General features: G+C 38.2%; 1 protein-coding gene across 3 annotated transcripts in view; it reads right to left on the minus strand.

Moving 5' to 3' along the window:
- The window catches only part of tamo (PUB and ZnF_RBZ domain-containing protein tamozhennic), a 126,668-nt gene that overhangs the window by 55,462 nt on the left and 51,638 nt on the right, over positions 1–19,568 (minus strand). For all 3 annotated transcript variants that reach the window (XM_067148507.2, XM_068227915.1, XM_067148509.2), the window contains one exon: positions 15,219–15,418. In XM_067148507.2, coding sequence (XP_067004608.2) covers positions 15,219–15,418 — 200 coding nt within the window. The remainder of the gene's footprint in view (positions 1–15,218; positions 15,419–19,568) is intronic.

Consider the following 19,568-nt stretch of genomic DNA (forward strand, 5'->3'; position numbering starts at 1 on the left):
AATGCCAAAATATATCATTAATTAACACAAAATAACAAAATTATATCCATGGATATATCAAATATTTATATATTATGTGTAAACATTAACTAAAACATTGCTGCATGGACACAAACTCATTTTTGCAATTTCTCAAAAACCAAAACCGACAGAGATACGTCTCTTCCGTATCCGCGAATATCCGCGAAGTTAGTGTCTTGGCCGATACAAACTGTATGGCAGTGCAGATAATAATTTTGCTGATAATTTATAAATAATGGCGTTTATTGACTTCCACTCAGGTATACTCTTGTTTTTTCTTGTGGTTAGGTGACCCGTGACACAGGTATGGGAAAATAGTGATATATACAGAGCATTGAGACCATAAAGCCGAAAATATGATCTAAGCCTAGCTGGCTCCTTTCCTCAGTTAATGGAAGTAAGCAACAAAGGTCAATGCGTCGGTAGTTGTCGCAAGAGAAAGTCCCTCATGAACCTGTGCCTGTAGGAGTTCTGGTGCCAGGTGTCAGGTCTATTGTAATATGTTAACAGATCTATCCGTTTGAATATCTTGGGTGTAATATACCATAGTTAAATATTTACAACATCTGCAGATAACCATTTTGCAGATGCGGATAACCATTCACGGATGCGGATGAAGGAAGTGCGTAGCGGATGCAGATATTATTTTGTATACCCGCGCAGGGCTCTAGCTATTTGAAGCTACTGGCAGTGCCAATGAACTATCAGAGACTTTGTCTCTCTTGCAAAAGTCGAAGCTTGCCAGGCTATCAGACTGTATGGATATATCCATATATTACATTTCTGTGTGACTGCTCTGGGTGACTGCCCCAGTTTTTGAGCCACAGTTTCATGATGTAAACACTGAAATGCAGTGGAGATAATCTGCCACCTTGTCTGAGGCCAGTTTTTATTGTAAAAGCTTTTGACACTTCTCTGCTGAACTTTACCTTGGAATTCATGTAAGTTAAAGTTAGTTTGATGATTTTTAATAATATGGGATAAAGACCATATGATCTGAGCCTGTTTTCTTGAAATCCAGGAATGAGATAAAGAGCTGTTTATTTCTGAACTTGTAATATTCCATTATTAGTTTCAGGCTGAGAATTTGGTCTGGGCAGCTTCTATATGCACAAAATTCTCCCCAAGTTACGGTTCCAGAGTGTTTTTGATTCCGTTGTAAATTATGCAAGAGAAAATTTTGTATCTGTAGTCAAGAAGGGTTATTCCTTTGTAATTATCTGGATCAGTTTTATTTCCTTTTTTAAATAATGGATGGATAATTCCTGTGGTCCAGTGCTCCAGAATTTTCTCCATGATCCACATTTTTAGTAGATGTTGATAGAGATTTATGATCGCAGGTTTTCCGGTGTTTTTTTCCAGATTTCTGCAGAGATCAGGTCTTCATCATATGCCTTGTAATCTTTTAGTTCTTTAATTGGGAGTTCTAATTCATTGATGGTTGGAGGATCTATTAGATCAGGGGTGGTTAAAATGAGTGCATCATGTTTATTTGAAACGTTTCTATTGGGTCACTGCAATTTAAAAGTTTGTTGAATGTCTCTGAGAGGATATCTGCATTTTCTTGCTTACTATGGGCTAACTTTCCTGATTTATCCATCAGCATTACTGTTGAATGTTCATATTTGTAACAATATCTGCTGGAAGTTTAGTAATAATTTTGCGATTGTTTTTTGAAATTTTCTTCTATCCTTTCTGGATGTTTTTACGATCTTTACATTTTGTTTGATGATTTTATGGGTTAACTTTCTTTGTTTTATTAGCTCTAAATGTGATTCTTCTGACTTTTGAGCTTGATAATTTATCCAAACTGTGTCTCTCCTCTCTATTCCCTGGTCACATTCATTCCACGAATCATATTTCTTCCTGTGATCCAAGGGAACTAACTCTTCTGCTATCAATTTTAATTTGGTGGTCAATTCTAGTGATTTGGTGTTGATAGATCCTTCCCCTGTTTTCATGTAGTATTCGATATTTCTTATTAATGTAGTTGGGTCAAATTTTCTCCTATTTTTATTTGGACATTTTTCTTTACCATTGGAGTTAATTTTAATTTGATCTTTACAACGTAGTGGTCTGCCCATGAACCTACTCCCCTAAAGACTTTGACACTGTGGATTTCTTGGTGGTAAAATTTATCCATGCAGACATCGTCTAGCTGCCATTCACCTTTTCTGAAATCAGGATGTTTCCAGGTTTTTAATTTGTGAGGTTTCCTTTTAAAGCATGTTGATTTTGAGAGGAGGTTGTGGTTTCTGCAAATTTCAATCAATCTTTGATCATTTTTGTCAGTTTGTTTATGTGCCGGCCATTTTCCAATGATATGTTGGTATCATCTTTCCTTCCCAGTTGTGCGTTAAAATTGCCAAGAAAAATGTTAATGTCTGATGGAGAGATATTGATTGTTTGATCCAAAAGACCCCAGAATTTTTCTGTTTCTTCTCTAAACTTTAGTGTTTTTTTTTTTTAATATTTTTATTGGTGGGAGTGTGTGCATTAATAATTTTGTAGATCTTATTTGCAGATTTCACAGTTAGGGTAGCAAGTCTGGGGGAATGAGATTTAAATTGTATAACTGAGTCTATGATTGAGATTTATTAGAAATCCATTACCAAATTATGAGCAAATTTTTATAACTTGTTTTCCTTAAGATTTCTTTATAAAGTCAGTTTGTTCATGATGTGCCCCATGGGAAGCCAAGTTAGTTACCGCCACCTGACATTCAGCATAGAGATGCTGGCTGTACAGTCTACTTCATTACCGTAGCAGACTGAACCAGCCAGACAAATTATCAATAAATAATTAATTATTAATAGACATCAATATTCTGTTTGAATGAGACCAATGAGAGAAGGACTTCTAGCCAGTGATGTATAAAATAGAAATGGTGGGATTTTAAAACAAAAGTTTGAAGTTTACCAATAATTTGTTAAAATCACGAGAAATAATTGAATAATCAGGAGGCGGCAAAAAATGAAAAATCAGGAGAGTTGGCAGGTACGTACCAGACTTGCAGCTGATTACTTGACACACACATGCACGCACACACACCTGCTTATACGACTGGGAGTTGATTGTTGACTGTGTCTTGTCCGCTTGAAGCTCGCCTTATAATGCAAAAAACTGTGCACGATGTATCTGGCTACGCATATTGCATCAGCTGTGTGTTTTAGTTAATATAGGCTATAATAGGCTTAGTACATATTACATGGGCAGATAGTTATTAACAGTATTAATACCCTATTTATAGCTGTTGTCTTTATTCTTTTACGATGTTTTAGCAATATAAATATACAAGATATCAATAGGTGACCTGGAGACAGAACTGAAGTCAGGCGATACACATCTTTCTCTCCACATTGGATCTTTCTCGCCTCATACACTCAGAATATATGAAATACGAAGCATGTTTTTTAAGTAAATACTGTTTTTAAATATGGTCACTACAGCACTTCAGTCATCGTTCAGAGCATGGACGCTCAGTACATAGATCAGTAGACTAGCTACAAATGCCATTATGAAAGCATTTGTCAGTATTTACAATTGTTTGTGCATACTGAAAATACCTCTAACAATTAACAGTCTCACTGAGTGTGAAGTACGCCCTTTGATTCATTTTCTAAATTCAAAAGTTGTGAAAGCTGTTGAAATTCATCGGCATAGTAGTGAAGTGCATGGAGAACACAATATGAGTGAAGGAATGGTAAGAAAATGGGTTAGAGCATTTAAACAAGGCCATACTAATGTCCACAATGAGATGTGTAGTGGGCGACCGTCCATTATTACTGAAGACTTGGTGCAAAATGTTGATGTTAAGGTTCAAGAAAACAGGCGCTTTATGATTTTGTCATTAAGTTATGAGTTACCTGAAATTTCAATGAATGTTCTTTATGAAATTGTCAGGAAGCTTAGATTATCGGAAGTTGTGCTCACGCTAGGTAATGAGGATGCTGAGAGAGGTGCAAAATACCACGCGTGTAGGAAGTGCTTTGACTTTCCTTGAGCGGTACTATAATGAAGGTGATGTGTTCCCAAGCCGAATTGCCATCGGCGACAAAACATAGGTAGCTTATGTTATGCCAGAATCAAAACAGCAATCTGTTGAATGGAGACACTCAACATCACCCAAAAAAAGGTGAAGTGCAAGCAAACAATTTCAGCTTGCTAACTCATGTGCACTGTGTTTTTGGATAAACAGGGTGTGTTGCTTGTGGATTTTTTTGCACCGGGAGGATACAATAAATGCTGAGGCTTATTGCAAGATCTTATGTAAACTCCATCGTGCAATGAAAAACAAAAGGCATGGCATGCTCACAAGGAGGATTTCTTTGCTTCATGAAAATACGCAACCTCACATGGCTAATCGAACCCGAGACCTCATCGCTTCATTTGGTTGGGAACAATTTGATCATCCTCCATATAGTCCTGACCTAGTGCTTAGTGACTACCACTTGTTCCTTCACTTGAAAAAGCTTTTAGGAGGTCAGCGCCACGTGGTGGTGGTGGTGGTGATGATGATGATGATGTTGACAACCTAGAGACAACTGTGCTGCAGTGGCTGGCACATCACGCAGCAGATTTCTATGAGGATGGAATTCAGAAGCTGGTTTCACAATACAACAAGTGCCTTAATATGCTTGGAACTTATGTTGAGAAGTAGTTTAAGGTACAGGTTTTTAAAAAAATGTGATTAAAAAATTTCTATATCAAAACAGTACTTACTTAAAATCATGCCTCGTACTTCACATTTGGAATAAATGGTATTTATCACATCAGTATTACTGGTACAATGTATGTATTTATTTATTTAGTTTGGTATGATCCTTTCGATCATGAGTGACTTGTTTATGTGCCTTTGTTCTTCCCAACATCTCTTCATTCTTTCATTTCTCCTGTTTCTCTCTGCCTCCATGATCTGAATCCTGATCCTAGCGTCAGTCTATTTGTGACCTTCCACCATACTCCTGTAGCTGGACCTATCCTGTACTGTTGTCCGTGGATTTTTTCTGATTTGCCAACTGTCTTCCAAATCCTCCCGGACTTGCTTCATCCATCCAGTTATTTCCCACTAAGCATGTCGTGTTCCATATTTTATTGGGCAACCTTTTGTCATCCATCCACATCAGGCGTCCCAAGAATCTCGATTTTCTTTCTGTACCATACTCAAAATAGGTTCTATGCTTTCTATCTCTTGATCTATTTATCCAGAAGTCACCTTCATTTTTGGCACCCCATATATCTCTCAATATCCTTTCTACTCCTCCTCAAACTATATACTAGCTCTCTTGCCCAATGCCATCGTCTCCATTGCATACAATGCAGCATTCCTGATAGCTGATGTATAGTGTCACAATTTGACATTCCTCAATAGGTTTTTCTTCCCGTAAGTTGCCTTGGATGCATATTCCAGTTTCTACAGTAGTTATGCTCTATCTGCTGCACTTTTATTATTCTGTAGTCTACCCATTATGTTCTCACCCAGGTACATGAAGCTGACTACCACTTGACCTTCTAATTTCCAGCTGGTCTCTGCAATGAACACTTGGGTCACGTATGCCATCTTCAGACCAACCTTCACCGCAATCTCTGCTAGGTTTTCCAGAACCATCCTTGAGTTATCTTCCATCTTGTGTTGTAACACCAAATCATCTGCAAAGGCCAGGCTGTACACTGTGGTGTTTATGTTTGACCTTATATTCAATCTGCACATCCTCAATGCCCATGATTTTGTTCAACATACTCCACTGTTTCATTACTTTATCCAGAACCAGGTTAATAGTATCAGTGACAGACTATCGCCTTGTTGAACTCCTGTCTTTATTTCAAAGCTTTCAAAGCTATCAAATAATGTATTCTGGAATTCGATACTGGCAGTTGTGTCTTCCAATGTTTCCCTCACTAATTCATGTGTTGTAGCATCCACTCCTCTGTTACATAGCATTTCCAGTAATGTATTCCTGTCTACTGAGTTTTAGGCTTTTCAAAAGTCCACAAAGGTCACCATCATGTTTCTCCCTTTCCTATGACTGTGTTCTATTATTCTCTTGAGCCCAAAAATCTGTTCTGTGCAGTTTCTCCCTTCCCTGAAATCACCTGGCATTCATTATTCTGATTGCTAATTGGGGACCTTAATTCTAAAACATGCTAACTCAAAAAATGTTGAAATTGAGTTATGCACCACTTTGAACTATGCACGTGATACGGCATGATACTTTACCATAAAAACAGTCTCACTCCTACTCAGTACTATGTAAAATATAACCTTGAAACTTCATCTGAATTCTAAACCATGCCATGTCCAAGGAGTCAGCATGATTTGTAATTAATATGACCGACTGGAGTTAGCATGGCTATACGTAGATAGACTAAATAGGTACTTCAGGGTATCTTGTTCAGTGGCAGATTTAGTGGGTGGTCTGCAGGACTGCAGCCCCCCCACCGTTCTTCACACATAATTTACACGAAGCAACACTACATATTCAATAGGGAAATATTGCCAATCCATTCTGTGAGTTCCTTTAACACTTGATTTTCAACTCCGGAATAGTGCAATAATTGAATGCTTCTCTTCTCATGATAATGTTGTATAATTCCACTTCCCTCTCTTGGGACTGTCAGGACATGGCTCTTATCTGGCCATAAGGCTTTGAATCCGCTTCCCCCTCCGTATGCGCTATAAGGCGCCCGCCAACCCCGCTGCATGCATTGCAGACCAGTGTGTCTTATTTGTTGTCCACCGATCGCGATAGTAGAAGTTCTAACAACAACATAAGTATTGTTAACTCAGTGCAGTTTTTAAAAACTATCAAACTTAACAGTTTAACCCTAAATGAAAAGTGTGATATTAAAGCTCGAAGAAGACCTACCCCAGAATTGAAAATCACCCAGACTGGTAAGAGCCATGACAAAGGGTACACAAGAATTTTCAATCCAGAGTATATAGTAAACATGAATGGTTGTGTGGGTGCAAAGTTCAAATGCACTTTTTTTGTTTCCTGTGCCTTGATTTTGGAAGTGCCAGTTTTGTGGGTTTTGTGATGGAGCAAACAGTGCGTTGGTTGATGCAGGAGTTCGTGATCTGAAGAGACTTAGTGATAAAATAAAACATGAAAAATCAGAAAAACATGTGAACAATGTGCTAGACTTAGCTCTTCTAGGTTCCGTAGATGTGTGCCAGAGTTTAAGTAAGCCATATGAGAAATCTGTACAGCGTCATTACAATGAAGTAAGCAAAAATTGGCAAGTACTATCCAGAATAATAAACTGTATTAAGTTTTGTGGGGTCAAACGAGCTGGCGTTGAGAGGACATGACGAGAGGCCAGACTCTGAGAATCCTGGTAAATTTCTTAATTTAATTACACAAGTGAACTAGACTGTTTTTAAGTCGCATCTAGAGAATGCTTCGTGTTTCAAAGGAACATCAAAAACGATCCAGGAAAAATTGTTGCAGTGCATGCTGGAGGTATACAGAGAGGCTATTTTGGAAGAGATATCAGAGTCTGAATTTTTAGCAATCATCGCTGACAAGATGACGGATGTGTCTGATGGATTTCAGCTTGTTCTTGCGCTAAGGTACTGTGATTCTCAAGGTAATGCTGCAGAACGTTTTTGGGGATTTTTTAATCCTTCTGGTCAAAATACAGAGGCTATTTCAGAATGTATTCTTTCCCATTGCCCAGACGTACGATGGCGTGTCCATTATGAGTGGTGCCATCATGAGAGTTAAGGAAGTGTACCCGAACGCCCATTTTATACATTGCTTTGAATGCCAATTAATTTGATAAAGAAGAGAGCTGCTAAGCAAAACACAAAAGCAAAAATATTTTTTGCAAATTTGTCTTCAATACCAGCATTCTTCTCCCGATCACCCCAAAGAGTGTCTGTTTTAGATTCTTGTGTTAGAAACCGAGTCTAACCATCGTTGTCTTGGTCTACCTCTACTTCTCTTACCCTCCATAACAGAGTCCATTATTCTCCTAGGTAACCTATTCTCCTCCATTTGCCACACATGACCCCACCACCGAAGCCGGTTTATGCGTACAGCTTCATCCACCGAGTTCATTCCTAAATTAGCCTTTATCTCCTCATTCTGAGTACCCTCCTGCCATTGTTCCCACCTGTTTGTACCAGCAATCATTCTTGCTACTTTCATGTCTGTTACTTCTAACTTACGAATAAGATATCCTGAGTCCACCCTGCTTTCATTCCCATAAAGCAATGTTGGTCTGAAAACAGACCGATGTAAAGATAGTTCCGTCTGGGAGCTGACTTCCTTCTTACAGAATACTGTTGATCGCAACTGTGAGCTCACTGCATTAGCTTTACGACACTGTGATTCAATCTCACTTACTATATTACCAACTTGGGAGAACACACAACCTAAATACTTGAAATTATCAACCTGTTCTAGCTTTGTATCACCAATCTGACATTCAATTTTGTTGAATTTCTTACCTACTGACATCAATTTCATCTTCGAGAGGCTAATTTTCTATATCTTACTCATTACACATATTTTTAAGTTCCAAGATATTAGACTGCAGGCTTATGGCACAATCTGCCATTAAGACCAAGTCGTCAGCATAGGCCAAACTGCTTACTACATTTCCACCTAACTGAATCACTCCCTGCCAATTTATACCTTTCAGCAGATGATCCGTGTAAACTACGAACAGCAAAGGTGAAAGATTACAGCCTTAACCCCTGTAAGTACCCTTAACCAAGAACTCATTTTACCATCAATTCTCACTGAAGCCCAATTGTCAACATAAATGCCTTTGATTGATTTTAATAATCTACCCTTAATTCCGTAATCCCCAGTATAGCGAACATCTTTTTCCTCGGTACCCTGTCATATGCTTTCTCTAGATCTACGAAACAAACACAACTGCCTATTCCTCTCGTAGCATTTTTCAATTACCTGGCACATACTGAAAATCTGATCCTGTCAGCCTCTCTGTGGTCTGAAACCACACTGGTTTTCATCAAACTTCCTCTCAACGACTGATTGCACCCTCCCTTCCAAGATGCCAGTGAACACTTTGCCTGGTATACTAATCAATGAGATACCTCGATAGTTGTTGCAATCCTTCCTGTTCCCTTGTTTATAGATAGGTGTAATTACTGCTTTTGTCCAATTTGAAGGTACCTTACCAACACTCCATGCTAATCTTACTACTCTATGAAGCCATTTCATCCCTGCCTTCCCACTATATTTCACCATTTCAGGTCTAATTTCATCTATTCATGCTACTTTATGACAATGGAGTTTATTTACCATCCTTTCCACTTAAAGCGTAATTTCATCATTTTCCTCCTCTCCATGAGCTTGGCTGTTCGCAACACCACCAGGATGATTTCCTTTTACACTGAGAAGATGTTCAAAATATTCCCTCCACCTCTCCAGTGATTCCCTGGGATCTATTATGAGTTCACCTGAATTACTCAAAACACTGTTCATTTCCTTTTTCCCTCCCTCCCTAAGATTCTTTATTACTGCCCAGAAAGGTTTCCCTACTGCTTGACCTAGCCTTTCTAGGTTATTACGAAAATCTTCCCACGACTCCCTTTTGGATTCAACAACTATTTGTTTCACTCTGTTTCTTTCATCTACGAACAAATCCCTGTCTGCCTCGGCCCTTGTTTGGAGCCATTTCTGACAAGCCTTCTTTTTACATTTACAAGCTGCTCTCACTTCATCATTCCACCACGATGGTCGCCTTTTCCCATCTTTACACACAGTTGTTCCTAGGCATTCCCTTGCTGTTTCTACTACAGCATCCCTGTATGCCACCCATTTACTTTTTATAACCTGAACCTGCTTACTGTCTACTGTTCGAAACTTCTCACTAATCATATCCATGTACTTCTGTCTAATTTCCTCGTCCTGGAGATTTTCTACCCTTATTCGTTTGCAGACAGATTTCACTTTCTCTACCATAGGCCTAAAGCTATTTAGTTCACTACAGATCAGATAGTGGTCTGTATCATCGAAAAATCCCAGGAAAACTCATACATTCCTAACAGATTTCCTGAATTCAAAGTCTGTTAAGATATAGTCTATTATGGATCTGGTATCCCTAGCCTCCCATGTGTAGTGGTAAATAGCCTTATGCTTGCAGAATGTATTCGTAACTGCTAAACCCATACTAGCACAGAAGTCCAGCAAATGCTTCCCATTCCCATTAGCTTCCATATCTTCCCCACATTTACCAATCACCCTTTCGTATCCTACAGTTCTATTCCCAACTCTCACACTGAAATCGCCCATTAGCACTATCCTATCCTTGCTGTTGACCCTGACCACGATGTCACTCAATGCTTTATAAAACTTGTCAACTTCATCCTCATTTGCACCCTCACATGGTGAATACACGGAGACAATTCTAGTCCTAATTCCTCCAAATGACAAATCTACCCACATCATTCGCTCATTTACGTGCCTAACAGAAACTATGTTGTGTGCAATGGTATTCCTGATAAAGAGCCCTACTCCAGACTCTGCCCTTCTCTTTTTAACGTCCGTCAAGTACACTTTATAATCTCCTATCTCTTCCTCGTTATCTCCCCTTACCCAAATATCACTTACTCCTAGCACATCCAGATGCATCCTGTTTGCAGACTCAGCCAGTTCTTTCTTTCTTCCATAAGCCCCATTAATATTGATAGCTCCCCATCGAATTCCATTTCGTTTGCCAAGTTGTTTCCCCCATTAATATTGATAGCTCCCCATCGAATTCCATTTCGTTTGCCAAGTTGTTTCCAAGGAGTCCCTCGCCTGTCAAATGGGAACAACGGAGTCCCACTCCCATAGGTCCGAGGCTTGCTTAAAATGTTCTGAGCTTGGTAAATTCATGAAGCAGGGTGCTACCCTACTTGCACATAATCCAAGTGAGGATGTCTCCTCTAACGGGTTATGGACCACCGGTGAATTGTATAGTCCTAGCCACCTGAGCACAAGGAGAATTGATTATACTAAAAAAATTATGAAGTACATTCTTGAAGAGGACAGAAAGCTCTACTAACCCCTAAAATCAAAACCAGCTAATGATGGTGGCGGTAATGAATCAGAGTATGGAAGTGACTATGAGTAGCCAAACATATCTCAGTATGTAAGTTACATGATCTGAACAGAGTTTAAAAGATTTTTATGAAGTGAGAAGCAAGTATTCAAGGTAGTACAGAAGGACAGACACAAGTACTGTGGAATATAGTACCATAGTTAATAAATATGTTATAAATAAGTATAAACATATACACAACGTATATCTCATTCCTTCTTTCCCAACAGGCTTTTAAGAGAATATCTAGAACACAACTTACTTTCATTCTGCTACTAAACCATGCTAACTCCATTCTTTATCATTTTTAGACATGAAATAATTGATACAAAAATTATTTTTTTACCTTAAATTAATGTATTGTGTATTACCTTATGTAAAATAAAACTGAAAAAAAAAAGTAAATGAAGACAACATAATATTAACTTTTTCTCTTTCCTCTATTTTTTAATTTTTAGAGTTAGCATGATTTGGAATTCAGGTCCTCAATTAATAAACTGTCTTAAAACCAGAGCTTGAATATACTGATATTTACTCTTCCAAGGCCTTCTGCGATTACTTGTGAAAAATGCTTCAGATGGTGATTTTAGATACTACTAGCTACTATTTGCTTTGCGTTGCACTGACACAGATAGGTCTTATGGCAACAATGGGACAGGAAAGGCCTAACAATGGGAAGGAAGCAGCTGTGGCCTTAATTAAGGTACAGCTCCAGCATTTGCCTGGTGTGAAAATGGGAAACCACGGAAAACCATCTTCAGGGCTGCTGACAGTGGGGTTCGAACCCACTATCTCCTGGATGCGAGCTCATAGCTGCGCGCCCCTAACTGCACAGCCAACTCGCCCAGTAAATGGCGATTTTAGCAGCTTACAGGATTTTCTATCATGCCACCATCATCATCATCATCTTCCAAATTATCTTTGGATAATTCATAAGCACCTGGAGGTTTGAAATATATTCCACTAAGTTGTGCATCTTCATTTTCAATTATATTTAAGATCTCTTTCAGTGACCAACTGAATCAATATAAACCATACACAATTATATGAGAACACCCCAAATAACAATGATTACAAAAGACTAACTTACCATAACTACAGTAACACAAGTTATAAACAACAAATTACACATAATTCTACCAAAATATTCAGTAATACCCATTCTCCAATGTTTCCTCGAACAGAATATGATAAAATCAGTATCTGATAATTAATTAACTTTTTGCTAGTGGTTTAATGTTGCACTAACTAAAGGTTCTCGGCAACGCAGTAATGGGAAAGGGCTAGGATTGGGAAGGTAGTGAGTGGCCATGGCCTTAAATAAGGTACAGCCCCGACATTTGCCTGCTGAGAAAATGGAAAACTAAGGAAAACAATCTTCAGGCTCCCAACATTGGGATTCGAATCCACCATCCCCTGAATGCAAGCTCACAGTTACGCGATCCTAATTGCACAGCCAACTCACTTGGTATCTGATAAACAATGTAAAAGATATAAAATGGACTTACTTTTGTTTGTTGTAGAAATAAATTCCTTTCTCACTACTGAACATGATATAATACTACAGACCAAATTCCACCTATAGCCAAAGGAACAAACTTCTACCAGCACATGGAATATTATAGGGTATAACTGAAATAAGGTACAATATATTTGAAGTGGTGGTGGTGGAAGATGGTAATCTAGCAAACAAATTTTACTCCTGTCTTCATTAGTGTGAGAGAAAAATTATAAAACATTGGTCAATGGTTTTGAGAAATCAATAGGCACTGGATACTCCCCTCCGCTAAACAGAACGTCAGCACAGATGTTTATTTCCCCAGAACACCCTACCCTCCAAGATTGTACAACATTCTACGTCAATGTGTCTCAAGATCACTGCAACCTACAGACGAGTACAAGCTCTGAGTACAGGCGAAATGGCTTTGTCAAATCATGAAATGTGTGAGATGATTTTAATTTATGATGAGGCAAGATGTAATAGAGCAAATGTGGGACAACCATAATGGGAATGTTTTCCCAACAGAAGACACCCAAGTGATCAGGCTTTTGTTGCTCTTCTTTAGACTTGAAGACAATGGACAACTACAACTTACATTTAAGGGAAGGGACATTAAATATGCAGGGAACAGCTGTTGTATCCATACCATATGCAGTGCATTCAGCACCTTGGAGGAACAGATTTTCCCCACAGGGAGTGATACTGTCAGTGGTTTCTGAGTTAGAAACAGCAACAGCCGGATTTCCTTACTTTAATTTTTCCCACTGAAATATCTTGTTACACATGAGAGGAAGCACTGAATTTTCATAACACTCATATTTGGAGTGCAGAAAACTACCACCATATAGTCCAAAGATACTTCCAAGTGTGGGTCTCCTCAAATGTATTGGTAGAAATTGTAGGGGACATAATTACTGGTTCTTTCATACTCCCACCCCATTTGACAGGAGAATGACACTTGTAATTTCTCATGGATATATTATTTTTTTGCTTTACGTCGCACTGACAGAGACAGGTCTTACGGCGACAATGGGATAGGAAAAGGGCTAGGACTCGCCCGGTTTACCAGAAGCTATGGATAATGTGCCTTAAACATATGTACAGATACAGGATGTGTTTCTTACACTATGATGAACCACCTCACATTTCTCGATTTGTGTGCGAGTTTTTAAACAACAAATTTCTGGACCACCGGATTAGTCAAAATGGGGCTGTGCAGCGACTAGCACAAAACTCCAATTTAAATCCATTAGATTTTTACCTCTGGGGCCATATGTAGGAATTAGTTGACAGAAGTGAGATACGAGACCATGATGACTTCTAAAGACATGTATTTGATGCTGCAGCTGCAATAAGAAATTACTCTCAGATCTGCAAACATGTGCAAGAAAGTTGGCTTTTTCATGCCAAAGCACACCTTACAGCACAGTGAGGAGCTTTATCTTCTTTCATTTCATCCTTCATCCTCCACAAAGTGAATAGCTGTATTTTTTGTTTTTTATTCTCCAAATCTTGGTAGGACAATGTGGAATGTATACAGGACAGTGCTTGACAGACGATATATTAACATACATTTTCAAACATACTTCCACACCGGGGCTATCTAAATTATTTTGTCCTTTAAAACATCAATCAATCAATCAATCAATCAATCAATCAATCAATCAATCAATCCCATACTTACAAGGAATGCTACAAATTACTACCAGTACAAATATTCCAGTCCTTTATGTGAGGTTGCAACAACAATAACAACAACACCAGCAGCAATTTGTTTACATAAGGATTTTACAAGATGAACACCACTATTCTCTTATCAGCCGACTCTCTCCCATCCTCAATCCTGCCAAGAGGCAAGTCGTGCTTGGATTACACAACTTCCCCTCACCAACCTTGCCTTGCCCTAAACCCCTCTAGCTACAGCAAACTTAGTTTCCCACTGCTGCCTGAAGACATTGACTTTTTAAATTTTTTACAATTTGCTTTACATCGCACTGACACAGATAGGTCTTATGGTGACAATGGGATAGGAAAGGCCTAGAAGTGGGAAGGAAGCAGCCGTGGCCTTAATTAAGGTACAGCCAGGTGTGAAGATGGGAAACCACGAAAAACCATCTTCAGGGCTGCCAACAGTGGGGTTAAAGCCCAATTTCTTCCGGTTGCAAGCTCACAGCTGCGTCCCCTAACCGCACAACCAACTCATCCAATATAATTAATTTTAAATTTAAAGACAGCTAACAATTTATTTGTAAATGTTACTTAAATAGTCTCTTCTATTACCTCTTAGACAGATATACCTTATTTCAATTACACCCAGTATATGATTTCCATCTTCCTTTGCCAAGTAAATTAAACATTAGTTCTTAATGGGTTAAGGTGCAGGTCTGGCATTTGCTTGGTGTGAAAACGGAAAACACTGTTCGAATCCACTATCTCCCAAATGCAAGCTTATAGATACTATCAAGTGGCTGATTTGCTTGGTGGAGAAAAATGTTAAAGTAAATGAAGACTGATGTGGGTAATACAAGAAATCATTGAAATCATTCAACAATACATTTCCCTTGTAAAATACACATTTTTAATAAGTAGAAAAGTCACATTTACCCACTAGATATTGAACATAATAAGAACACACCTTCATCTCCCGATATTCCTTCCTCCATGGTTGAGATAGTAAATTTGCAGCATACATTCCAATAGCTTTCCATGCTGATGCTGCTTTGTAGCCACTGAAGTCTTCCTTTGTGCTGGCGCTTCGATGTAAAACATCTGCAGTCTCACGAAAACTGAACTTCCGATCGTGAGGTACTATACATAAATATTCCCGAATGTAGCCTGTAACAATGAATATCACAACACAGTTATGTTTATGACAAGATAGGAAAGTCAATGTTTTATCATCCATCTTGTTCATCCGAATAATAAGAGAAATCTTGTAAGGACTTGAAGTACATGAAAATCAGTAGTAGTTGGAATTGAAAGGTTCTGGGGGCACATATCCTTCTGAAAGAAACAAGACATTATTAGTCACTATGCTTTAAAATCCTTATCTGTGTTAGGCCTAGAGAGTCAGCCGTTTGAGTTCTAATTTACTGCTTCTAACACTAGAACGAGTCTCGGATCAAAAGTTAAAAAAACAAATGCAGATCCTTCTTCTTGTGTCCCTGGAACAAATGATGACCCTTTGGAGTCTGAAGGTTATTCTGGGAACATGCGAAAGAAACTGTTGTGTAAAACATACAAGGACTGGACTCAAGCAAAAGAACAGATTATGAGTGGGAGCTCTGAATGTTCTGATCATAGTTCCCACATTGTAGAAATGCTCATTTATTAGGGCATTTTTGTCATTTTGTATTTTTAAATTACTTCCTAAAATTTTATGTCATTATTTGGTTATTTTAAGGAATTTATCACGCTATTTTATACTTCTGAGTAATTTTCTTACGTGTTTGAGGATTTTGAAGCATTTATGCATGTGGTATTGGATTTTATCGCAACTTTAAGTGAGGATGAATACAGAGACTTGAGAATCTTCACAACGCTTTGTCAATCTTGGAAATGTCCACATTCCAGGACACACACACCTCCAATTGGAGAAATCTTCCTCGTGAACAGTCTAGATTTTCTTTTGAAAACGTGGAGCAAAGTTCCCTGTGAATTGTAAAGAATTTCACCTTGTTTTCTTGACATGGCAAAAGCCCAAAAGCTTATTATAATACCTATAACATAAATATAGGCTATACCAACTCTATCAGTAAATTGATTGTAAAATTTAATTTAATATTTGTCATTTTTAAAAGTTTTTGGATCATTTTACTGGGTTTTTGCCATCATTTTAGATCATTATTTAAATATTTTTAAGTCATTAAAATCATTACCCTGGTCATAACAGTGACTGGAAAGATTGGAGAGATAGTAGAAATGATGGAGAGAAGGAAAATATATATTCCTGGACTAAGTGAAACAAAATGGAAAGGCGCCAATTCAAAAAAACTTGAGGGGAGTTACAAGTTATATTGGAACAGACACAAGAATGAGCAAAAACTAGAGTTGGTCTCGTACTGCATAGAGAAATCGATGCCATTACAGATGTCACCTACATAGATGAAAGAACCATTAAAGCCAGAGTAAATATTATATAAATGATATGAGTAAAGGAGTGGAATCGGAGGTAAGGCTTTTTGCGGATGATGTTATTCTCTATAGAGTGATAAATAAGTTACAAGATTGTGAGCAACTGCAGCGTGACCTCGAAAATGTTGTGAGAAGGACAGCAGGCAATGGTATGATGATAAATGGGGTTAAAAGTCAGGTTGTGAGTTTCACAAATAGGAAAAGTCCTCTCAGTTTTAATTACTGCACTGATGGGGTGAAAGTTCCTAGGTGTTAATATAAGGAAAGATCTTCATTGGGGTAATCACATATATGGGATTGTAAATAAAGGGTACAGATCTCTGCACATGGTTATGAGGGTGTTTAGGGGTTATAGTAAGGATGTAAAGGAGAGGGTATATAAGTCTCTGGTAAGACCCCAACTAGAGTATGGTTCCAGTGTATGGGACCCTCACCAGGATTACCTGATTCAAGAACTGGAAAAAATCCAAAGAAAAGCAGCTCGATTTGTTCTAGGTGATTTCCGACAAAAGAGTAGCGTTACAAAAATGTTGCAATGTTTGGGTTGGGAGGAATTGAGAGAAAGAAGAAGAGCTGCTCGACTAAGTGGTATGTTGAAATAATAACATTAAGTTATTTATTAGACCACCTAATCAATACAAAATCGTCTTGGATGATTTACATAAATTTGTTAGCTAATGGTGGGACATGTTTCGCCTTCCCTGAAGGCATCATCAGCCATAGTCTTAACCTTAAATTAAAAATAAGCGTTTAAATAACATGTAGTGATGAAATGAATTTTAAAATCTTGAAGAGATTTGAAGTAAAATAACATTAAAAATAACAATGATGGTTTGAAAATACAATGTGATGAGATACAATAGTGGAAGTATTAGCAAAATTAACATTAGAAGGCTGCTAAAATAAGTACAATGGATAAAACAACAGATTGTTATACAACCAGTAGTAAGATTGCATAAAAGTAAAGTTGATAGTCATGGCGGTTATAATTAGACGATGGCGAAAAATCTTATATAATCAAAGTAAAGAGGAGAGAATAAAAGTCAAAGTTAGTCGTCAGATCAGAAGTTCATCATGATCTTGAAGATAAAAGACGAAAGTCAGATGCATATGGTGAAGTTGTAGAACACGTTCTGGCTGATGATGCCTTCAGGGAAGGCGAAACATGTCCCACCATTAGCTAACAAATTTATGTAAATCATCCAAGACGATTTTGTATTGATTAGGTGGTCTAATAAATAACTTAATGTTATTATTTCAATCTAATATCATCAATACGGACCAAAAATGATATTTATTACATGTAATAAGTGGTATGTTCCGAGCTGTCAGCGGAGAGTTGGCGTGGAATGACATTAGTAGACGAATAAGTTTGAATGGCGTTTATAAAAGTAGGAAAGATCACAATATGAAGATAAAGTTGGAATTCAAGAGGACAAACTGGGGCAAATATTCATTTATAGGAAGGGGAGTTAGGGATTGGAATAACTTACCAAGGGAGACGTTCAATAAATTTCCAATTTCTTTGAAATCATTTAGGAAAAGGCTAGGAAAGCAACAGATAGGGAATCTGCCACCTGGGCGACTGCCTTAAATGCAGATCAGTATTGATTGATTGATTGATTGAATATCAAGAAAACTAGCTTCACAATGGTGAAAGTGTATGATGCACAACAAGGATGCAATGATTATGAGAAAGTGGATTTCCTCCTAGATCAAATCCAGGAAAACATAAGCATGATAATAAGGGATTTCAATGTTCAGGTTAGAGTAGACATATCTGGCTATGAAGAGGTGATGGGTGCTTTTGAGTACGGAGGAAGAAATACAAGAAATACTGAGGGTAGACTTATGTGGAAGAAACAATATCCCCATAAAGAACACTTCAGGAAAATGGACAACCATAAGATCACCAGACATGGAAGAAACGAATCAGTTACAGATTATAACCAACAAACACATTGGAAGAAGGTAAGAGACACAATCATACCATCTGAATCCTTCAAAAGTGATCACAGGCTCCTTACATCTGGCTTGAAAGATAAAATGACCATTACAACCTGCCAAGGGAATACCTAAGATTAAAGAAACTGGGCGAGTTGACCATGCGGTTAGGGGCGCGCCGCTGTGAGCTTGCATCCAGGAGATAGTGGGTTCGAATTCCAATGTCGGCAGCCCTGAAGATGGTTTTCCGCAGTTACCCATTTTCACACCAGGCAAATGCTGGGGCTGTACCGTAATTAAGGCCATGGCCGCTTCCTCCAACTCCAAGGCCTTTCCTATCCCATCGTCGCCATAAGACCCATCTGTATCGGTGCGACATAAAGCCAGTAGCAAAATAAATCATCATCATCATTTCTTCACTCCAGCAAGCCGGGTGCAGTTGTGTACGAGCCTCCTCCAGTTTGTTCTATCCATCCACAGATGCTGCTTATATATGCAACACCAGTTCACATCTCAAATTTCAAGGTCCTACATTATCCTTCATTATCTGTTTTTCCCAAACATCACAAAGTCTTCCTCTTGGTCTCTTCCCAGGAACACTGTGGTCAAAGTATGTTCGAGCGAGGAATCCTGTGAGGGAAATTAAAGGAAGTCGAAAATACCATCTACCAAAAGCTGATAACTGCAAAGTTACAAACAAGTAAAAGAGGTAGTGTTAATGAAGAGTAGAAAGAATTTAGGAACAACAATGGTAAACTGCTGTATAAGTCTGCAGTAAAACAACAGATAAAAGATAATAGTATAAGAGAAGAAAACCAACTGGTGAAATGACAGGATAAAGAAAGTTATCAAAGAACAGAAAATACTCGTTTGTCCTAAGCCATTTAATGTACGAAGACAAAATTCC

Source organism: Anabrus simplex, chromosome 5 (genome assembly GCF_040414725.1).
Source record: "Anabrus simplex isolate iqAnaSimp1 chromosome 5, ASM4041472v1, whole genome shotgun sequence".
Classification (NCBI taxonomy): domain Eukaryota; kingdom Metazoa; phylum Arthropoda; class Insecta; order Orthoptera; family Tettigoniidae; genus Anabrus; species Anabrus simplex.